General features: G+C 39.0%; 1 protein-coding gene across 1 annotated transcript; it reads left to right on the top strand.

Annotated features, from left to right (window-relative positions):
- The first annotated feature begins 17,497 nt into the window (after positions 1-17,497).
- LOC111915555 (uncharacterized) lies at positions 17,498-20,541 on the top strand. Its single transcript, XM_023911211.3, has 5 exons — positions 17,498-18,264; positions 18,368-18,508; positions 19,087-19,182; positions 19,420-19,569; positions 20,253-20,541. Exons 1-5 carry the CDS (start codon positions 17,725-17,727, stop codon positions 20,385-20,387), a joined length of 1,062 nt encoding a protein of 353 aa, XP_023766979.1. The 5' UTR covers positions 17,498-17,724; the 3' UTR covers positions 20,388-20,541.
- The last annotated feature ends 1,262 nt before the right edge of the window (positions 20,542-21,803 follow it).

The following is a 21,803-nucleotide window of genomic DNA, read 5'->3' as shown; positions in this document are numbered from 1 at the left end:
CCTGGTTGAAGATTTCCCCCAAATTATCTTTCCTTATAATCATATTTTCTCTCAAACCTTCAAACCCTAATAATGGCGACCACAAATGTTCACGTTGATCCTTCTCAAATCATTGATGATGCTTCATCTCAACCTATGTTGAAGCTCCAGAGTTCCAACTATAGTTTTCAACCAGATGTTTCAGAATACCCTGAAGAATTCTAGATGTTGAATGTTTCTATTAGTCACTCAATTCTTTCCACTCTGATGATTGCTTCTTTTTCAGTCCCGATGAAATGGCTTTCATTAGCTGGTTCTATAGTTGTGTTCAACAAAACTTCAAAAGTGGTCACATTCCAGCTTATCTAATATGGAAGCAAATGTCAACATGGGTGATGGGATGTCGAATCATGAAGCCCAAGGTACTTCACTTATTTTAACTTCAATTGTTCCTGTTTCTTTTTGTCTTATCCTCAACCATCAAAACAACTATCATAGACACTTCTACTTCCTTACCACCATTCATTAAACCTACACCTACTTCGTTACCATCTTCCACTACTTCAACCACTTATCACAACATACTCAATCAACCTATCACTTCTCTTTTTCCTTCACAGTCACCCGAAGGAACAAAATCTACTCCAGAGGTTGATCAGGATGATGATGACGTTATGGTATCGTTTGTTAATATCCAGTTTGATCATGAGGAGGATAACTTTCCTGACCATATGCTTATATTAAGAAAGTAGTTCAAGATCTTAAACCGTAAGTTGAGTTCTTTACTACAACTTCAAGCTGACTCTTGGAGTCGAAATGTTGTGATTAGGATCGAAGTTGATGTTCTTTTAAGAGCCCAATAAAATTGGTTGCAAATGTTAATGGAGCAGATTGCATCATAACATGAAGAAAGATTGAAGCGGCATGCTGATAATTTTCAGTCGAAGCTTAAGGATCGACAACAGCTTTTAAGAGCTAAGATTGCTAGTCGAGTTTTGGAGTCATGCGCAATAATATTTTTAGACTTATCCAAGTGGGAGACTGTTGGATTAGTGTTTAAGCCCATAACTATAATTGGTATGTACTTGACCCGATTGGCATGCTCCATTTGGGTTGCATGGCATCGGAACAATTTGGATAGACTTTTGTGAGAAAAGGATAATTATGATTTGTTAATATATTATAATTTCTAATATATTAATATGAAATCATATTATTTAATTAGTATTGATCAAGAATTAATTAGGAATTAATTTTTAAATATATGGGGATTGATTGTGTAAATCATTCATTTTATATATGTGGGCTTATGACCCATAGTTCTTCATGTTGGACTAAACCCATGGAGTAACCCATGGATACTCCATGGAGGTTTTAACCCATGGAGCATGAAGAATATGGAAAGACATGAGTTACATGGTGTAACCCTAATAACCACAATATATAAGGACCCCATGGCTCAAGAGATTGGCACTAGTATGTGTACACATGAGGGCTAGCCGATTTGAGCATAGGAACCTTTTCTCTCAAGTTATTCCAAGTTGTTGGTGATCTTGTGTGAACCATTTGAGGTGTCACACTTGAGGCACTAGGCTCTTAAGCTCCATGGAATCAAGGTACATGAAAAGGTATGTCTTCTAACTTGTTTATATTACCCAAGTATCAATGATTGTATGCTAGTTAGGGTAATACCTTGGAAAGTTCAAGTTTGCATGTATAATAGAGAAAACATAGATCCAAGGTATTTAGGGTTGCATGTATACCATAGGAGTGTTAGAATGCTTCAAGACCTTCACTTATGAATTTATGTGGGCGGATCTGGGTGCCATATACAGGTAGAGCCCGACGTATTTTAATGGAGGAGGCTCATCAGCCGTGATTCTCGATCCATCCGGGGCCACCAAGATGTATATTGATTTGAAGAGGGATTACTGGTGGTCCTGCATGAAGAGAGATATGGCATGGTTAGTTGAGAGATGCTTGAACTGTCGTTAGGTTAGGCGAAGCACCAGCGTCCACATGGCCCGTTGCAGCCTCTAAAGATTCCCCAATGGAAGTGGAAACAAATTTCCATGGATTTTATCACCAAATTACCGAGGACTACGCGAGCTGTCGAAGCGATATGGGTGATTGTAGACCAATTGAAAAAGAGTGCTCACTTCCTAGCTATCAGTCAGAGCTCTTCTGCAGAGAAATTGGTCGAGATCTACCTGTGAGAGGTGGTGGAACGACATGGAGTGCCAACATCAATAGTGTCAGATCGAGATGTGTGCTTTACTTCCAGGTTCTGGAAGAAATATCATGAAGATATGGGTACCCGGTTGCACTTCAGTACTGCATATCACCCACAGAGACACGAACAGAGTGAGCAGACGATTCAGACGCTCGAGGACATGCTGTGTGCATGTGTTATGGACTTCGGTGGGAGTTGGGACACTTATTTGCCCTTGGATGAGTTTTCATTCAAAGGAAAATAAGTGTCTGTTGTTGTATGAAAACTCAGCCAAGGGAAAATAAGTGTCCCAACTCCCACAGAAGTCCATAACACATGCACACAGCATGTCCTCAAGCGTCTGAATCATCCGCTCGCTCTGCCCGTCTGTCTGTGGGTGATATGCGGTACTGAAGTGCAACCAGGTACCCAAATCCTCATGAAATTTCTTCCAGAACCTGGAAGTAAAACCCACATCTCGATCCAACACTATCGATGCTAGTACTCCATGTCGTGCCACCACCTCTCTCATGTAGATCTCGACCAATTTCTCTGCAGAAGGGCTCTCACTGATAGCTATGAAGTGAGCACTCTTCTTCAACCGGTCTACAATCACCATATCGCGTCAAAACCTCACGTAGTCCTCGGTAATTTGGTGATAAAATCCATGGAAATTTGTTTCCACTTCCACTGGCGAATCTCTAGAGGCTGCAACAGGCCATGTGGATGTTGGTGCTCCGCCTTAAACTAACGACAGTTCAAGCATCTATCAACTACCCATGCCACATCTCTCTTCATGCAGGGCCACCAGTAATCCCTCTTCAAATCCAAATACATCTTGGTGGCCCCGGATGGATCGAGAATCTCGACCGATGAGCCTCCTCAATCAAAATACGTCGAGCTCCGCCTGTATAAGGCACCCAGATCAGCCACAGAAAGTCATAAGCCCCCGACTATCCATCCCAAACTCGGAAATCTGCCCGATCGCCCGCTCTCTCTTATGGTTCTCTGGTCTCACTGCCACCACCTGGGCCTCTTGGATGGTATCTAAAACTGGATTCATCACCATCATCCTCTTGCATACGTCTCAGATCGGAGCACTCACTGCTCTACAACTCAGGGCATCGGCTACCACATTAGCCTTGCTAGGGTGATACAAGATCTCACATTCGTAGTCTTTCATTACATCCAACCACCTCATTTGTCTCATATTCAGGTTGGGCGGGTCCATAAGGTACTTCAGGCTCTTATCGTCCGTATATATGGTACATCGGACACCATAGAGTTAGTGGCACTAGATCATGAGGGCAAACATCACCGCATCCAACTCCAAATCATGAGTGGGATACCTCGTCTCGTGAGGCTTCAAATGCCTTGATGCATATGCTATCATGTGCTCCCTCTGTATCAACACCGCACCCATCCCTGATATAGATGCATCACAGTAAACTACGAAGTCCTCTACTCCCTCGGGAAGGGGTAACACTAGGGCTTCACACAATCTCTGGCGAAGAGTCTCGAATGAGGCCTGCTGCTCGGCCCCCTAGGAAAAAGTAACACCCTTCCTAGTCAATCTGGTAAGAGGAACAACAATCTTGGAGAAATCTCTGATAAATCTCTGGTAGTAGCCTGCCAGGCCAAGAAAACTCCTGATCTCGGATGGGGACCTCGGCACCTGCCATCGCATAACTGCCTCAATCTTAGTCGGGTCGACCAAAATCCCATTCTTATTAACAAGGTGCCCTAAGAACTGGACCTCTTGTAACCAGAAATCACACTTGGAGAATTTGGCGTAAAGCCTCTCCGTCCTCGATACTCCAAGAATCTCCCGAAGATGTTCCTTGTACTGCTCTCTGGACCTCGAGTATACCATAATATCGTCGATGAACACGATCACCGACCGATCTAACATGGGCCTGCACACCCGGTTCATGAGACCAAAAGGCATCACCATAAACTCGTAATGCCCATAACGAGTCCTAAAGGCCGTCTTCTGGATATCCTCCTCGCAAAATCTCATCTGATGATACCCATATCTCAAATCAATCTTGGAAAACCAAGACGCCCCTACAACGGATCAAACAAATCGACGATCCTCGGTAGTGGATAATGGTTCTTGGCCGTCAGCTTGTTCAACTCCCGGTAGTCTATACACATCCGGTGTGAACCATCCTTCTTCTTGACAAAAAGAATCGGCGCTCCCCACGGTGAGCTACTCGGTCTAATAAAACCCTTCCCCAGCAGCTCCTAGAGCTGTGAGGATAGCTCCTGCATCTCGGACGGCGCAAGGAGATAAAGTGCCTTAGCAATAGGCGCCGCACCCGGAACCAAATAGATTTGGAACTCCACCTGCCTCTTAGGAGGCACACCCGGTAACTCCTCGGGGAAAACATCCGGGAAGTCACACACAATCAGAACATCAGAGATAGAACTTGGCCTCTCAGTGGTAACTCTCGTATCCGTCACATATGCTAAATATCCCATACATACTAACTGTAAACTCTGTCTCGCCCTGGAGGCAAAACAGAAAGCTGATCCAGATCTGGTCCCCTCGCCATACACAGTAAGCACTCCCCCACTAGGGTCTCGTATGGTCACCATCTGACGCTCACAGTCAATCAAAACTCCAAACCGGCTAAACCAATCCATGCCCACTATGACACAGACATCACCCATTGCTATCGATACCAGATCTATCGGGAACTCAACACCGAAAATCTCTAATACACATCCCTGGAATACATCAGTGGCAAAAACCGCATGCTCGTCGACTATAGAAACCCTCAATGGTCGACTCAATACCTCGCGTCTAACATTAATGTGACGACTAAAGGATAAGGACACAAAAGATCGACTCGCACCCGAGTCAAATAACACCAAAGCAGGCACATAACTCACAAGAAAAGTACCTATATACAACACAATATAAGCATAAACAATTCTCAAAATAACATGAATAAGGAAATATGTACCAACCATGACTCAGGTGTTGTGCAAACCTCCTCCGCTGTCAATTGGAAAGCTCTCCCACGAGCCCTCGGAGCCTCGGCCTTCACCGGCCGACCATCAGTAACGTGCAAGGAAACAGGAGTAGAAGTCTAGGCTGATCCCTGAGTCAGCCGAGGTCACTCTGCCTTCCGATGGCCGGTCTGGTTGCAATGAAAGCAAACTGCAAATCCCTTACGACAGTCCTTCGCCATGTGCCCCTCCTTGCCTCATTTGTAGCAAATCCCTGATCGGTAAGATCCCTCATGACTCTTGCCGCACTTGCCACAAGTGCGGCCCTTCTGGCCCCCTGCTCTCGTATCAGCGAGATTTGCCCACTTCGTCGTCGGCTGCGACTGTACTGGTCTCCTGTCTCTCCCCCAAGACTCATCCTCTTCTCCGGTCTGCAACTCTAGCTCAATTTCCCTCCTCTTGGCATTGATATGAAGCTCAGCCAATGTCCGGTATGACGAGTTCGCCACAAAATCCCGTATATCCCTCCTCAATATGCTCAGATATCGGCTGTCACACCCTAAAACCTGAACGGCGGAAACGTTCGGGGGCGGAGGACGTCATGTACAGTATCACAAAAATGCATAATAGTAAACAAGCAACAACATAATCCATTTCATTAATAATATAATTTTAATACAAGTGTGTCATGTATAGTTTATAAGACACCAAAAAAATATGAATTAAAATAAGATATGAGTCTTGAACGTGCTCCATCTTCTCAAAACCTGGTCATCGGTACCTGTCTACTGGTGACCTGAGAATACAAGTTATTTTGAAAGCGTAGATCAGCATTAAAGCTGGTAAGTTCATAAGTTTTTTATTGTCGTTGTTTGTATGAAAGTACTTGTAAATGTTTGATGTAAATGTTTGTAAGTGTTTGTAAATGTTTGTAACTGTTTGTAGTAATTGTTTGTATCTCCTAGAAAATCCTATATTTTCTACTAAATAGTAGCCTTCTACCAAGGCCCAAATGCTCTGTGTGTTGTGTTGTTTGTAAAAGTGTATCTTTCCCAGGTATGACTATCATTACCAAAATATAGTTTACATTACCGCTTATGTGAGAAGATCACAATGTGAATGACATGGGAGAAATAATAGTGTACAGTAGTATTGTATGTAAGTAACTACCAATGTACTAACTACCTTAAACCACTTTGTTAATTAAGGTAAAATGTGATATGATTGTAACCATACTTAATAGACTAGTATAACACGACGCTCTAAGGCATCGAAATGGTATGACATTAGTCACCCGTAGATCTGCAGGTCCCACTGTAGCTAGCAACAAGGTGTAGGATAGTCAATCTCGTATAAATCTATACACCAATTCATGCTCTCCCTCCAGGAGACTCTGGTTGCAAAACGTGACACAACAGTAGATTGCCATGCCATGAAGTAGTGGCTCACATTAATTTTATAGTGTTCTAGTGTTTGTATAGTATGTTCTAGTGTATTTTATGTTCTCTCTGTACTAGTGTATTGTATGTTCTCTTTGTATGGTGTAGTGTATGTTCTCTTTGTATAGTGTAGTGTATGTTCTCTTAGTTTCTCGTAATAGTATATTCTCTCTGTTTCTCATAATAGTATATTCTCTCTATTTCTCATAATAGTATATTTGTCTTGACTCATGAATGAACTGACTCTTGTATGTTTCATAGTTCTAGTAATAGTAAGTAGTGATTTCCTAAACTATACCTATTATAGTTTACTAGCAATATTGTTTGTATGAATGAACATGTTTGCACACATTTTCTACCCAAAGGTACTGAACTGAAAGAAGAACTTTAATATCTATATACATACACATAATATATAACTAAGGATTTAAACGACCTTCGGACAAACAACCGATACCCTAAGTCCACAACTAAACAAGGAACAGGAAATAAGGCGAGTTATCAGTACTAAGTGTTTTCAATCCTACTTATATAACTATATCTATATAGACATTATTTTGATAAAGTATAAGTTTAAAAGAGTTTAATAAGGAGTGTAGCGTATAAAAAAGTTTGTAAAACTATTTGAAGCAAGTTGTTTGGAACACAGTTTGAAGTATAAGGAAATATGTTTGTTTGATAGTTATTAATCACACATGATTCATATAATAACTATAATGTTTCCACATGTATTCCCCCCCCCCATAAAAGCATTTAAAATCATTTAAAAGGTAAGTTAGGGGGTATAAACTCACCTGCAGTGAGTGATACGAATGAAAGATCGGTTTGTAGTATGCTAATTGTCAAGTGAAGACTTGAGCACACACGGATCCTATTAAGCAAATAATGACACATATATGTATATTATTAGTGCTTATACAACTAATAATCAAAGGAAAACACTCTAGGTCTTAGGAAATACTTAGATTGAAGTGCTAGAAGTGACAAAGGTTGCATATAATGGGTGTATGGTCACACATTGGTGTGTACGGCCAGAATGGTATGTTTCATGTGGGTGTACGACCAGATTATATGGCCCAAGTGGGTGTGCGGCCGCACACTCATGGTGAAACATGTCGTTGAGTGATTTAAAATCCTATTAAGCATCTAGGAAGTGTGTTTCGACCAATGCTTAGCCTTAATGGAGGTTTATTACCATTTTGGACTTCAAAAAGGATGTGTACGTCCACACAAGGACTGTACGACCGTACACCCTTGATGATCTTGTAAAAATGATCAAAAGTGTATTCCAAGGTTCTATTTTGGATCCCCTAAGTGTTTTTGATCATGTGCTAGCATAGAACATGAGTTTGAAGCCAAATAGCACTAATAAAAGAGGTGTACGGCCACATGGGGTGTGTACGGCCGTACACTCCTTGATGATCATGGTTTGGATGATTTCTAAGTAGTATATCCAGTAAGTAACAAACATAAGAAGGAGTACTTACGATATAGAAGCCTTTAGGGGTGTTTGAGGTACAAAAACTTAGTAAATGTTCTTGGTGTTCTTAGTGTTCTTGAAGAACATTTGAAGATCTAAACAAAAGGACTGATTTCATGGATGAAATCATGGATCCTTACTAGATAGTGTAAGGAATCAACAATTCAAGGGAAGAACACTTACAACTTGAAGATCTAGATGAAAAATTGGATGATACTTGAGAGAGAAGTCAATTTCTTGGCTTAGGAGTGTGAAAAGAAGTAAATGAAGGCTAAGTCTCATATTTATATATGAGAGTGTATGACTAGAAGGGGGTGTACGGTCGCACACCCAAGTGTACGACTATACACTCCTCATGTTGGAGTGTTTGGCCATTTTGGGAAGTGATGAACTTGTATAACCCAATTCTAAACCCCAATTTTGAAGGTACTAGGCTTAGAACACTCTAATTAACTCTAAACAATGCTAGAAGATAGCAAAAATGAGTATGACCTTGATTGATTTGAATAACTGTACAAGATAGAAATTTCGGGTTGTCACATCGGTTCACACATGCCTGCTCAGTAGACACGTGCTCAGGGAAAAACAACGCCCTCTCAGGGAACATCCTCATGATCTCGGTCACAGTTTCTGTCTTCTGCTTGAGTGACAAAAATTCCTGGGCTAACTGTTCCCTCTCTACCAGGGGAACATACTCGCCTCGAAAAAACTGTGTAAACCTCTCCCATGTCACTGCAGCATGGTCTGTAGGAGTAAAACAAGTAGTCACGAACTTCCACCAGTCCTTCGCTCCCAAGCAAACTGGTTTAGTGCAAACCGAACTCTAAGGTGATCTGGGCACGAACACGTATAGAAACATCCCTCAATGTTGTAGATCCATCTCATGGCAGCAATCAAATTTTGCGTCCCATCAAACTCTTGTGGCTTCGTATTGTTGAACTCCCAGAACAACAACGAGTCACCTCCTTGTGGCCTAGCAGCAGCTGCGGTTGTGGTGGCTGTAGCAGCAACCTCCATAACAGGAGCGTATCGCTCGTCAAATGTCTTAATCAGCATGGTCTTAATAGACCCGAACATATATGGTATGGCCTCTATGATAGCTGTGGCTACCTCCTCATGAATGATCCTGCAGATCTCCTCGTCACTGACACTATTGCTCTCGGGGTTGTGGAGTGTAGCCACCATAATGTCTCTGAAACACAACACGAAAAATCATCAGATACTCGTTCGAGCATACTCACACTCGATTTCTTGTCCCTACATGATCCTTAGTATCCTAAGGATTCTTACTTGGGTCGCATACAGATCTGGTGCTTTCAGTAGTACAAGCCCAATACTACCTTCCACACCAACCCGTAGTCACCCCAAGTCCTCCTCCTAGCATCCTAATTCACAAGTACTATATTTCTCACTAGTATCAGACTACTCTCTTAGTAGGCTCCTCCTATGCCCATCTAGGTATCTCTCCAAGATTACTCAAACTCTCTCTAAAGATTCCTATTATGTTTCTTCCTACTCAGCACACATACATAGAAAATAACAGATAACAACATCTCCTAGGCTAAGGCATCACAAATCAGGCAACTCTAGCCCTAAAATATGAAATACCTAGCCTATCCTCTAGCATGCATCGCTAATATCTCATAATATAAACATATAAGGGTATTTTGGGAAATTACCGTTTGGGCTTTGGCTGATTGTACACACTGCTCCATCCCCTTTTTCTCTTAAAAACTCTTACTCATTTTAGAAGAATCATTTTTCCTTGAAATTTTCTCAAATCTTCAGTTTGAGTTCATACATACCCGAAGGTACATCCGAATCCCTCAAACCAAGGCTTTGATACCAACTTGTAACATCGTAAATTTTCAAACAAATTTTTCATTTTCAAAATCACATAATTCTCAATACCACATTTCAAAACCACACTTGTCAAATTGTCAAAATTACAAATTCATAAATTGTTTGATAAAATCCAGGATCCTCAAAACATAATCTCCATCTCGTGTGTACAATCAAGCCAGCGCCTTCCCATGATCCCGAGAAGTACCTGAAAACATAACACATAACACGGTAAGTACAAAGCTTAGTGAGTTCCCCAAAATACGAAACACATCACGTTAGCCTCTCATGGCTATATCTCGATAGAGACCCTCCAGTCAATGAGTCTCGGTGGGAACCTTCCGGTCCCACAACTTGGGTTGGACCCTCCAGTACTAACTTAATAAAGCTCGGGATAATATACAACATAAATTACAACAACATAATGCAGGATATCACAATTCTCAATATAAGCATACAAGACCCTTCGGTCACACGATGATACCACTCATGGTAAATATAGTGAGAAAACTCACCTCATAAGTAAAGCAAATATGTCTCGTACTCGAACCACTGGTCTAGCCTCCGCCTAACATATACCATAATTATCTCTAATTAATAAATAACCCTCAAAAAGGTTAGGCTAAACCCACTACTAATTATCAGAAGGATAAAAGACCATTTTACCCTTCCATGGCCTCTATAGTCCATAGTTTGACAAAAACCTAAAAGTCAACAAACGTCAACGGCAGTGCGTACGCTGGGCGTACAGTCCTTTATGATATAGGCAGCCTCCCCTAGGTCCTTCATAGCAAAGCACTTCCCAAGCCAGGACTTAACCTCCTGCAAGGTTGGGATGTCATTTCCTATAAGTAGTATGTCATCCACATACAGTACCAAGAAGCTAACTATACTCCCACTAGCTCTGACATACACGCAAGAATCGTCTTCACTTCTCGAGAAGCCAAACTCTTTGACCTTCTCATCAAAACAAAGATTCCAGCTACGAGATGCTTGTTTTAATCCATAAATGGATTTCTCAAGCTTGCATACTCTATTAGGGTACTCTGCACTGACAAAACCCTCTGGCTGATTCATATACACATCCTCAGCCAACTTTCCATTAAGGAAAGCGGTTTTGACATCCATTTTCCATATTTCATAATCATGAAATGCTGCAATGGCTAGCATAACCCTAATAGACTTAATCTTTGCTACCGGCGAGAAAGTTTCATCATAATCAATACCTTGAGTCTGAGTAAAACCCTTCGCAACCAGTCGAGCCTTATAAGTATGCACTTTTCCTTCCATGTCGGTCTTCTTCTTGAAGATCCATTCACACCCGACTGTTTTACGGCCTGGTACATTGTCAACCAAGTTCCAAACTTGATTGTCATACATGGACTGTATCTCGCTGTCCATAGCCTCCTTCCATTTAGCAGACTCCGGGCCTGCCATGGCTTCCTTAACACTGCTAGGTTCATCCAAATTTACCAATGTACTATCGCTGATAAACGTATCACCTTCCGTAGTAATATGAAAGCCATAATAAAATGAAGGTGTGTTCCTAACCCGTGTGGAACGCCTCGGAGGTACAGACTCGTCAGCTTGCTCAACAGGAGTTTCCTCCTCAGGTTGATTGCTAGTGTCTGAGGTTCCTTCACCAATTGCTTCTTGAATTTTTTCAAGATCAATTTGCCTCCCACTGTCTCCTTGGCTTATAAACTCCCTCTCACAGAAGACCCCTCTTCTTGCTACAAAGACCACATTCTCACTGGGTCTGTAGAATAGGTAACCAAAAGATTTCTGTGGGTAGCCGATGAAAATACACCTTTCACTTCGGGGTTCGAGCTTATCATGAGTCTCATGCCTCACGAAAGCCTCGCAACCCCAAATCTTGATGTGGTCTAAATTGGGAACCTTCCCAGTCCACATCTTATGAGGTTTTTTGGTAACCTTCTTTGTAGGGACTAGATTAAGGATATGGACGGCAGTCTCTAAGGCATACCCCCAAAAAGAGATTGGTAGCGAAGCTCGACTCATCATAGAGCAAACCATGTCTAACAAGGTTCGATTACGCCTCTCAGCTACACCATTTAGCTGTGGTGTCCTGGGAGGAGTCAATTGTGAGACAATCCCACACTCCTTAAGATAGTCAAGGAACTCGGTACTAAGACACTCACCACCTCGATCGGATCGAAGCATCTTAATGTTCCTGCCCAATTGTTTTTCTACTTCCTGTTTGAATTCCTTAAACCTTTCAAAGGTTTCTGACTTATGTTTGATTAAGTAGACATACCCATATCTACTAAAATCATCAATAAAAGTCACATAATACCGATTAGCATCCCTTGTGGCGGTTTTGAATGGCCCACATACATCAGTATGTATTAGGTCCAACAAACCCTCACCCCTTTCACAAGTTCCAGTGAAGGGTGATTTTGTCATCTTTCCAAGTAGAAAAGATTCACAACTATCATCCGATTTAAGGTCGAATGACTCCAAGACTCCACTCTTTTGGAGTTGGCCTATGCGTTTCTTGTTTACATGTCCAAGACGACAATGCCACAATGATGCTTTATCTAGGCTAGTAGAAGAATCAATATACAACACATTATTTCCTAAGTTGTCTACAATCGACACAGTTTCATACACACCATCACAAGGTAATGCTTTAAAATAAAACACATTTTTAAAGAAAGCATTAATACCACCACATTTATTATCAAACGAAAAGGTAAAACCTTGTTTGTACAAAGCATGAAAAGAAATAATATTCCTCGCCATTTCAGACGAGTACACACATTTATTCAAATCTAATTTTAAGCCATTATTAAGCAACAAAGTATAAACTCCAATCTTGGAAACAGTTGAAGCCTTCCTATTCCCCATGATCAAGTTTATCTTCCCGTGCTCCACATCCTCACTTCTTCTAAGGCCCTGCAAATCAGAACATATGTGAATACCACATCCTGTATCAAGCACCCAAGAGTTAGAATATGATGAGTAATTAGACAATATTGTGTAAATACCTGCATGGGTGGGTTTCACTTTCCCATCCTTTAGATCCTGCAAGTACTTAGGGCAGTTTCGCTTCCAGTGCCCCATGTCCAGGCAATAGTAGCAATCAGCATCCTTGGGAATGGCAAAAGGAGTGACAGAACCGCTCTTGGTCTTCGATGAGGAGCCTTCAAGAGACTTTCCCTTGGTACCCTTCGAAGGGTGCTTCCTCTTTTTCCCTTTTCCTTGCCCGATAGCCAAAACAGGGGTAGATGTTGGAGTAGGAGTAGTAGAGGTAACAACCGCCTTGCCCTTAAGACCGGTTTCAGCGGTCTTCAAGAGTCCTTGAAGCTTGCTGAGGGTAACTTCCTCCTTGTTCATATGATATGTCATACGAAAATGGTCATAACAAGAAGGTAAGGAGTGCAAAATGATGTCAATTGCCAACTCCTCAGGGATGTTCACATTCAGCTTCAACAAACGGTCCACATACCTTTGCATCTTTTGCATGTGGGCTGTGACGGATTCACTGTCCTTCATGCGGGTAGTTATTATGGAGGAGATTATTTCATACCGCTCCTGACGAGCACTCTGATGGTACCTTTCCATCAGGTCTTGGTGCATCTCAAAAGGGTAGAAGTCCTCATAGGACTTTTGGAGCTCGGCTGTCATCGTGGCCATCATGATGCATGCCACCTTAGTAGCATCTCTCTCATGTGTCCTGAATTCAGCGATCTCCTCAGGAGTAGCAGTAGACTCATCAAGCTCTTTTAACTCCTTATCGAGGACATATTCCTTGTCCTCATAACGAGTAACCATCCTGATGTTCCTAATCCAATCCATGAAGTTGGAACCATCAAAGATGACTCTCCCACAAAGATTCATGAAAGAGAAAGAACCAGCTGGGTTAGAGCCCGAAGCATTAGTGTTGGAAGACATCTGAAAGAAGAAAGCAAGTTTAGATTAGATATATAGAATCCTTAATAAGATACCCAAATATAATATTAAGGCTAGGATCCAATCACAATATATTATACTTAGAAGAGGGATGTCGTAATCTAAGTAATAATATATTTGAAAGGTAGGTGAATGACGATTCACCAATTTCCACCATGAAAACAAAATGAATTATTAGGTTTTAATTGGATTTGAAATTCCTAGATTCTTTTGAGATTCATTGAACTTTTCAATGGCATGTTTCAATCTCGATTGTGCCCTTCAAGTTTTGTGACTGGGATGCCGAGGATCACAAAACAAGGTGTGAATAACCATGCTAATTCACTTGGTGCCCTTAATATTATCACCTAATCAATGTGCCGGTTAACCACACACGCTCCATTGATCTATGACAAACATTAAGTCACCCTTCGTGATCCTTACTAGTCCAAGTTAGTGTGCCGGTTAACCACACACGCTCCACCAACGAATTGGTAAGGTACAAAGTGTGAATTCCATGGACTAGCACCATGTTCACATTTTCCTAAAGTAACTAAGATTGGGAATTAAAAAAAAAGTTTAATTACTTTATAATAATCATTATACTTTTAATGAGGATTTAAAGTCATTGTCCTACCCGTTCGGCTAACGACCCTCCACCGATCAAGGAAGCGGTGGGTGAGAGTGGACACCCATTAAGCTGCCATTTTATATGCAACAACCTTATACCCCCCTTATAGACCGGCTTCGTGAATGAGGCCTACTAACGGTAGAACGACTTATTCTTATACATATATATATATATATATATATATATATATATATATATATATATATATATATATAATAATTAACCATTAATGTTATAAATAGTATAAGGGTTGAATTTTAACTATTAAAACTCTAAGGGTTGGAATTAAAGTTTATTAAAGTGTGTGAAACTTTACAAATTCCAAAACTTGAGGGTAAGTTTTGTAACTATCCAAAACTTTTCATTTCATAACTTATGAATTAAAGGTTCATAAAAATGAAGACTCTTCATTTTCATGTAACTTATGTGTTTAAATGTGTGTTAAAAAAAATGACCTTTGGATATCCATAACTTGAAGACAAATTATGGACTCCATTAAAACACATAAATGATCAAAAATTAATTCTAAACAATTCAGCAAATAATTCCTATCATCTTCTAAATTCATAAGAACATGAACATGATCATCAAAATTTCAAGAATTATATGAACATATAAAAATCATGGAATTTTGATATATGCCATTGTAAATGGATTAGAACAACCATTACACCAACTAAAACAAGTTTTAAAACACCAAAACAGGTTAGGGTAATGTTTCTAGTCCATTTCCAGCAGCAAAAGTCGAAATTCTGCATTCTGATCATTCTACTCGCCGAGTGCACGAACCTACTCGGCGAGTAGGATGAATTTTGCCTTGAACTCGGCGAGTCCCCCCATGGACTCGGCGAGTCCATCAGCCAGACAGCAATAATTTCAACTTTTTTCACTATTTTGCATCAAGTATCAAACAAGCAAGCCTAGGCTCTAATACCACTGTTGGTTTTGAGCAATCTAACACTTCCTAAGTGTGCATGCAACCCTAATAAACCTTGGATCTATGTTTGTCTAATACATGCAAAATAATAATTTTTCCAAGGTTCATAACTTATCTAACATGGCATGGGGAACTTTTAAACATAAAAGTGTTAGACGAGATTACATACCTTTTGATGAGATTGATTCCTTGGAGTTTGAGAGCCAAGCACCAATAGTGTGAATGCCTCAAATGGAAATCACAAATCACCACAAACACTTGGAAACCTTTAGAGAGTGTACACACACTTGTAATTTTCGGCCACACATAAGCACACACACTAGTGGCTATTTCATGCAACATAAGCATGCTTATATAGTGTACATGGTTAGGGTGAAACCCTAATAACCCATGACCTTTCCTTTTCCAAGGATCCATGGGTTAAAAGCTCCATGGATCATCCATGGACTTCCATATAAGCCTAGCCCATTAACAAATGCGTGTTAGCCAACACCATATAAAACCAATAGCCCATAATCTAATTAGTCTTCCTTTTAATCTCTAAATTAATTCATAATTAATTTGAGACTAAGACTAATTAAATAACATGACTTCATATTAATATATTATAACTTATAATATATTAATAAACATATGTGTATAACTCTCATAAAATTATCCATAAATAGTTCGGGTGAAGTGCAACCCAAATGGACCATGCCGGGTCGGGTCAAGTATATATCAAATAAGTTATGGACTTAGACACCTTATCCAACAGGACATTGTCAATATCTATTATAAGGGGAGAGAATAAATGATGGTTAGTATAGATAGGGTGACTTGTATGAATGCTTAGCCTCTAAAGCTTTGATAGTGTCATTGTCACTATCAAAACTTTTTAGGGGTTGTTTGGCAGGATCTGAATTTTTAAGAGGTCTGAATTTCTAAGAGGGTCTGAATTTTTAACATGCTGTTTGGTTGCAATCTCTGAATTGTTGTGTTGAATTATAAAATGACAATTTTACCCTTTTATATCATATAGGCTGGGTTCTTGTTTCACTTTTTGCACTAAGAAACTACTATTGAAATTTCTAGAATTCAATATAAATAAAAAAATAAAAAGTTATAGATAATCTAATTTAATAGAAACAAAAATACCACCACTATTTTCAACCCAATCCAAGAGCTCGACCAGTCAAGCACAAATGTTCAATCCTAAGCATCCACAAAACAAAGTTTCTCTCGGGCATTTTAACAAACAATTGGTGTGTATTCAAAACAACAAATTCATTTATGTCATCTTCATGAATTTACATTTCCATATTCCAATCAAACAATCTCTATATGAGTTTTTATTCAAAATCAAAAGGATTCCTGCGAGCAGTATCTATTAACCAGTTGACCACATATGCAAAATCAAGAAATTTACACTTTAAATCAGTTAAAAAGAAATTCAAATCGATTCTAGAAAATATCAATTCCAGAAAACATTGCTTCCAAAGACATCAATCCCAGAAAAAAAAAGATTCCGACAAAGGAAAAAACGATTCCTGTGAGCAGTATCTGTTAACCCATTCATGAAGCTGGAGCGCATCGTTGTTGGCCGGTGGCAGGGGAAGTTTGAGGCGGCGTTGCTGGCAGAGGCAGAGGCGGTGATCGACTGGTTACGGGTGGATGGTGGAGGGTTGAAATCAAAGATGCAGTGGAAGGGAGGTAGAGGCGTCGAAGAGAAGCAGGAAAGGAGAACTATTAGGGCAAAAGTGGAATACACGTTTTCTTTTCATTTTCAGAGGCGCCTCTACATCTTAAAAATTAAGGGCATCTTATCAATCAAGAGGCATAAATTTAAATGCTATCAAACGTGCTTCATCTGAAAAAAAATTAGGAGTTTGTTTTTTAATTTTGCAATTAAGAAGCTACCAAAAAGTCTTAATATAAAACCCATAATTTTTTGTAAAGGGACACATATGCAGTTTTCTATTTTATCTCTTAATTTTCTTAACTAATCATTTTAAAAAAAAAAAAAACATTAAAAGTTAAAAACGACTGATTATCCAAATCAATTATATATTATAATATTTTATTACAACAATTATTTATAATTAATAGGGATGCGTGCCTTTGCAACAACCATTCTCTCTCTCTCTTTCCACCATCTCTCGAAAATCCATCTCCTATATTCCCTCCCCCTCTCTTTCTGCAATCTTTAAATCAAATCCGTCAAACTTTATTTGCAAATTTCGAGTTTCGATTTTCTCTCTCCTCTCACTTCTTTCCTCTCTTTCTCTGCAAACTACCAACAATCAAGAACACGCCGAAGAAGAAGGGAGATAGAGAGTTCTTCATCATCAAATGTCTCAAGAACATCAAATTAGATATAGGAAACCCAGAAATCACACAGATCCAATCCAACCCACACGCCCTAAATTCACAATTTCATCTCTACTCTCAACAGTTACCCCCGCCACCGATGACTCCCCCATCTCCGACACCACTACCAAGAAGAAATACTTCACATCTACAAGATTTAGGGGGTTGGGATGCACTGCTCCGGCGCAAGTGTCGGTGCCGACAATGATAAGGACGTCCGCGAATTGGGAAGGGAAGAAGGTGAGGAAGAAGAAACCGAAAAAGAACAAGAATTGTATTTCTTCAAGTAATGAACCCAGTGGTGATGGTGTTGGGTTGGTACTTTCGTCTACAAACAATAGTCCCCCTCCGGCGCCGGTGCCGGCGATAGCAAGTTCATCGTCTTGTTTGGTTGTTCCTGATGTTTGGTGTGGCCCTGGGATTGGGTTGTCAACAGATGCTGCTTCAGTGGACTGTGTTGTATCGAGAAGGGTAGTTTCCGGTAGAGGGAAAGTCGATGGTGAAAAGATCAATCTACGAGAGGTATGCTTGTTCATGATGTATTCTTATTGTTTTCAATTTCATGAACTCGAATTCAATTTTGGTTTTAAAGACGATTTTGATGGATTATTAATTGTGGTGGCAGCGAGGTGGAAGGAGAATGGTGCATCCTGAAGAACTCCCATTTTTTGATACCGATTCTGGAATCCCACACCATCGATTTGATGTATTCGGAGCTCGACATCATCGCCATGTTAGACATCGGTCTCCTGAAGGCCTTGCTGAGGTTTGCTCATAGATTTGACAGTTGTTTGTGCTTTCAATAACTAATTGTAAGGGGTAAATGCAAAAATTAGCTAACTTACTTTTATTTATTTTGTACTAGAGCATTCTAATCTCATTTCTTTTAATTACAACATTATAGTTTAAAATTTTCCTCCTATTAACATATATTACTTTAAAAAACATTTCCAATTATAACAGTTGCTTTACATGACATTGTTGTAATTTGGTAGAAAAAGTAAGAGTATAATAAGCAAATCAATGAAAATACAACGCTAGTTTTTGCATTTATTTCTAATTTTGAAGATATTAAAACTAGTTTTGCACCATTTTAAGTTTGTTTATTGTGTAAAAAACGGTGTGTTTGGTTGCAAATGAGTTTGGAAGCGAATTCCGTTGGAATTCAACGGAATTCACAAAATTCTTTCACCGATGGATCTCAAGATTCCACCTTAAAACGCATGGAATTCAATTCCAAATACCCTTTTAAGCCTAGAGTTCTTCACACCAACTAAAAATTTACAAAACCTTTTACAAATTTACAAACTAAACATTAATTTACAATTTTTTTTCTTGGTGTAGATCTTTATGCTCCAAGGTAATTTGCTTATGGGGGGAAGATTCGATCATGATCGATACAGGGACTGGAGGCTTGATGTTGATTCTATGTCTTATGAGGTTTGTTTGTTATTTCCCCTTCGTTACTTAGGACACAACTTAGACCGGAACAAATAGTCGAAGACAGATGTCAATCAGACAAAATCTACGGTTTTTTGTCCTATCCTAAAAAGGTGGGACTTGGACTTAAAAAACATGAATGTCCTTTTTATTCTGATTATCAGAAATAGCCCTAGAAAGCTTGGCCAGTCGTTAGTCGGTTCTAACGGTATATTTTATTTTTTACGGTTGAAATAGGAGTTGTTGGAGCTTGGTGACAAGATCGGGTACGTGAGTACGGGTTTAAGAGAAGATGAGATCGGTCGATGTGTCAGGAAAACCAAACCCCCGGTGGTGTCATCATCTCACGTCCCAAATGAAATGCAATGGAAATGCACCATTTGTCAGGTTTGGTTTATAAAACATCATTCACACATAGTGAATGCTATAATTTTTATTTTGTAACATGGTAATTTTAGATGTTAATAACAAGATATTGATCACATAAAATGGATCCAAACAAGATACATCGTAAGTTAATAACAAGACAAATGCTTTAATGATGGCAAATGCGAGAAGGGATTTTAGTCTAAGAATCTGACAATTGTAGAAATGGTCGATGGTTGAAGTCACAATAATCAAATAAATCGCAATATGAGAGTTTCAATATTTACATGACGTTTTTGTACTTTTTACAAAAATAATCTTTTGAGATATCTAAAGTACACCCTTTGGTAAACAACAAAACACGTGCGATATCATCAAGATGTTTGTAATGATATGATGATGGGCAAATAGGTCAATTTTGTTTGAAACTTTCCACCAATAGTGGATTGAATTTCAATCAATTGTGACTTGAAGAAGTTATAGTAAGATTTAAAGCTAAGGGATGGTTTGGTGATTTTTTTTTTGAACGTCAAGGCAAGAAAATATATATAGGGGGAAAGTAAGAAACATTAAGAAAAAGAAATTTAAACAAAAGAGTTGTTGCATTTTGGATATTTTGATGATTAATAGTATTAATTAAAAGAAAAAATGAATAGGAGTATATGATTTATGAATTGGGTTTGACATTTGACATGACATAACAGGAGGAGTATGAAGGGGAGGATGAGATTGGAAAGTTGGAGTGTGGTCATTTCTATCACGTATACTGTATAAAGCAATGGCTGGGCCAGAAGAAAACATGCCCCATTTGTAAAGTGGCGGTCCAGTCTCGTCAATAGGCTGCCTACTGCCTACTTGCCTAATCCATTTCATTTGTGCATAAAACTACTTTTCGTCTTGTGAACGACAAAAAGAATCATTCATTGTTGGGTTTTTACATTTGTGTTAACATTGTGCTTATCATGAATTTGAATGAAATGTTATTACAAGTAATTTTCGATGTTTTCCATTCTCTCTCTACATTTTTGTCATTGTATTTGTTTTTTTAATTAGACAAGCTTTTTTTTTTTTTTTTGTTTTTGCTTGATCTTCTTTACAAGTTTCCATCATTAAGAGTAAGACACAATGGAATTTAATTTCTTTCTTTGTATAAGCAACTTTTTAAGCCTTTAAGGGCTTAGCACAATTAAGCACTAAAGCGGAAGAACTTCTAAGCACCGCTTCTTACACTACACATTAAAGGAGAAGGAGGAAGTGGGAGAGTGAACCTGGTTCATAAAGAGAAAAAGAGAGATCAAAATCACTAGCTTTATAAGTGAAAGCCTCACTCTCTTTATATAGTTACATACTAGATCATAATTCCATACCCTTATTCAAGTCACATGCATAACACTTAACAAGTATGGAGTGTGTAAGAGGGAGTTTGGCAAGCAATCTTACATACTCTTTAGGTACTTATGGTTTTGAGAGGAGTAAAAGATTTGATTTTTCCAACTAATGAAATATATTCTCTTAAGTGTAAAACTTTATATACTTTATATAAATTGACTACTAAAGGTGTAAATACTTGTAGACACCATATTAAATCATACCATATGATTAAATACTAGTTACTCTCTAAAATATTATTTTCATAAAATAATAATTATTCCCTAATTAATTACAAAAGTTAAATATATTTATTAATAATCATATTAATAATAAATGTACCAACTTGATTAAGGTTTGACCTTATACCATCATATGTTATTAGGAAATATAATTTAATAATGACTTTTGAGCTTATATATCCAAAAATCTTACACTTACACAAGATTCATTATGGATTGATATAGATAGTAGTTGACATCTAGCAATGGGCTACTGTTCATAACAACACTCGAATGAGTGCCTTCTTATCAAAAGTCAATTCCAAGAGCTCAAAGCTACAATTGATGCTTTAAGTAAGTTTATTAGTATTCCATTTGTTCATACATCATGTTTGAGACATGGATCAAATCATTCTCATTTGTCTTCCAACTTTAACTAAGGTGCCTTAGACGTCTAACTCTTAACGCATAAGAGGAAAAATCCCTTCTTGACTACATACACCTCTTGCACAGTTCGTATTGTTCCCAACGATGGCCTTTATAGCTGCATGATTCCGGACCACATTTAATCATGTCAAATCATAATATTTCTCTATATTTAAGTCCCCAATATGTATCTCAGGTCAAAGGACATAAAGATATTTACCTTTATCAAACATCACTCAT

This window comes from Lactuca sativa, chromosome 8, assembly GCF_002870075.4.
Source record: "Lactuca sativa cultivar Salinas chromosome 8, Lsat_Salinas_v11, whole genome shotgun sequence".
NCBI classification, from domain to species: domain Eukaryota; kingdom Viridiplantae; phylum Streptophyta; class Magnoliopsida; order Asterales; family Asteraceae; genus Lactuca; species Lactuca sativa.
Note: the sequence above shows the minus strand (reverse complement) of the source record. Positions and strands in the feature narration are given on the sequence as shown.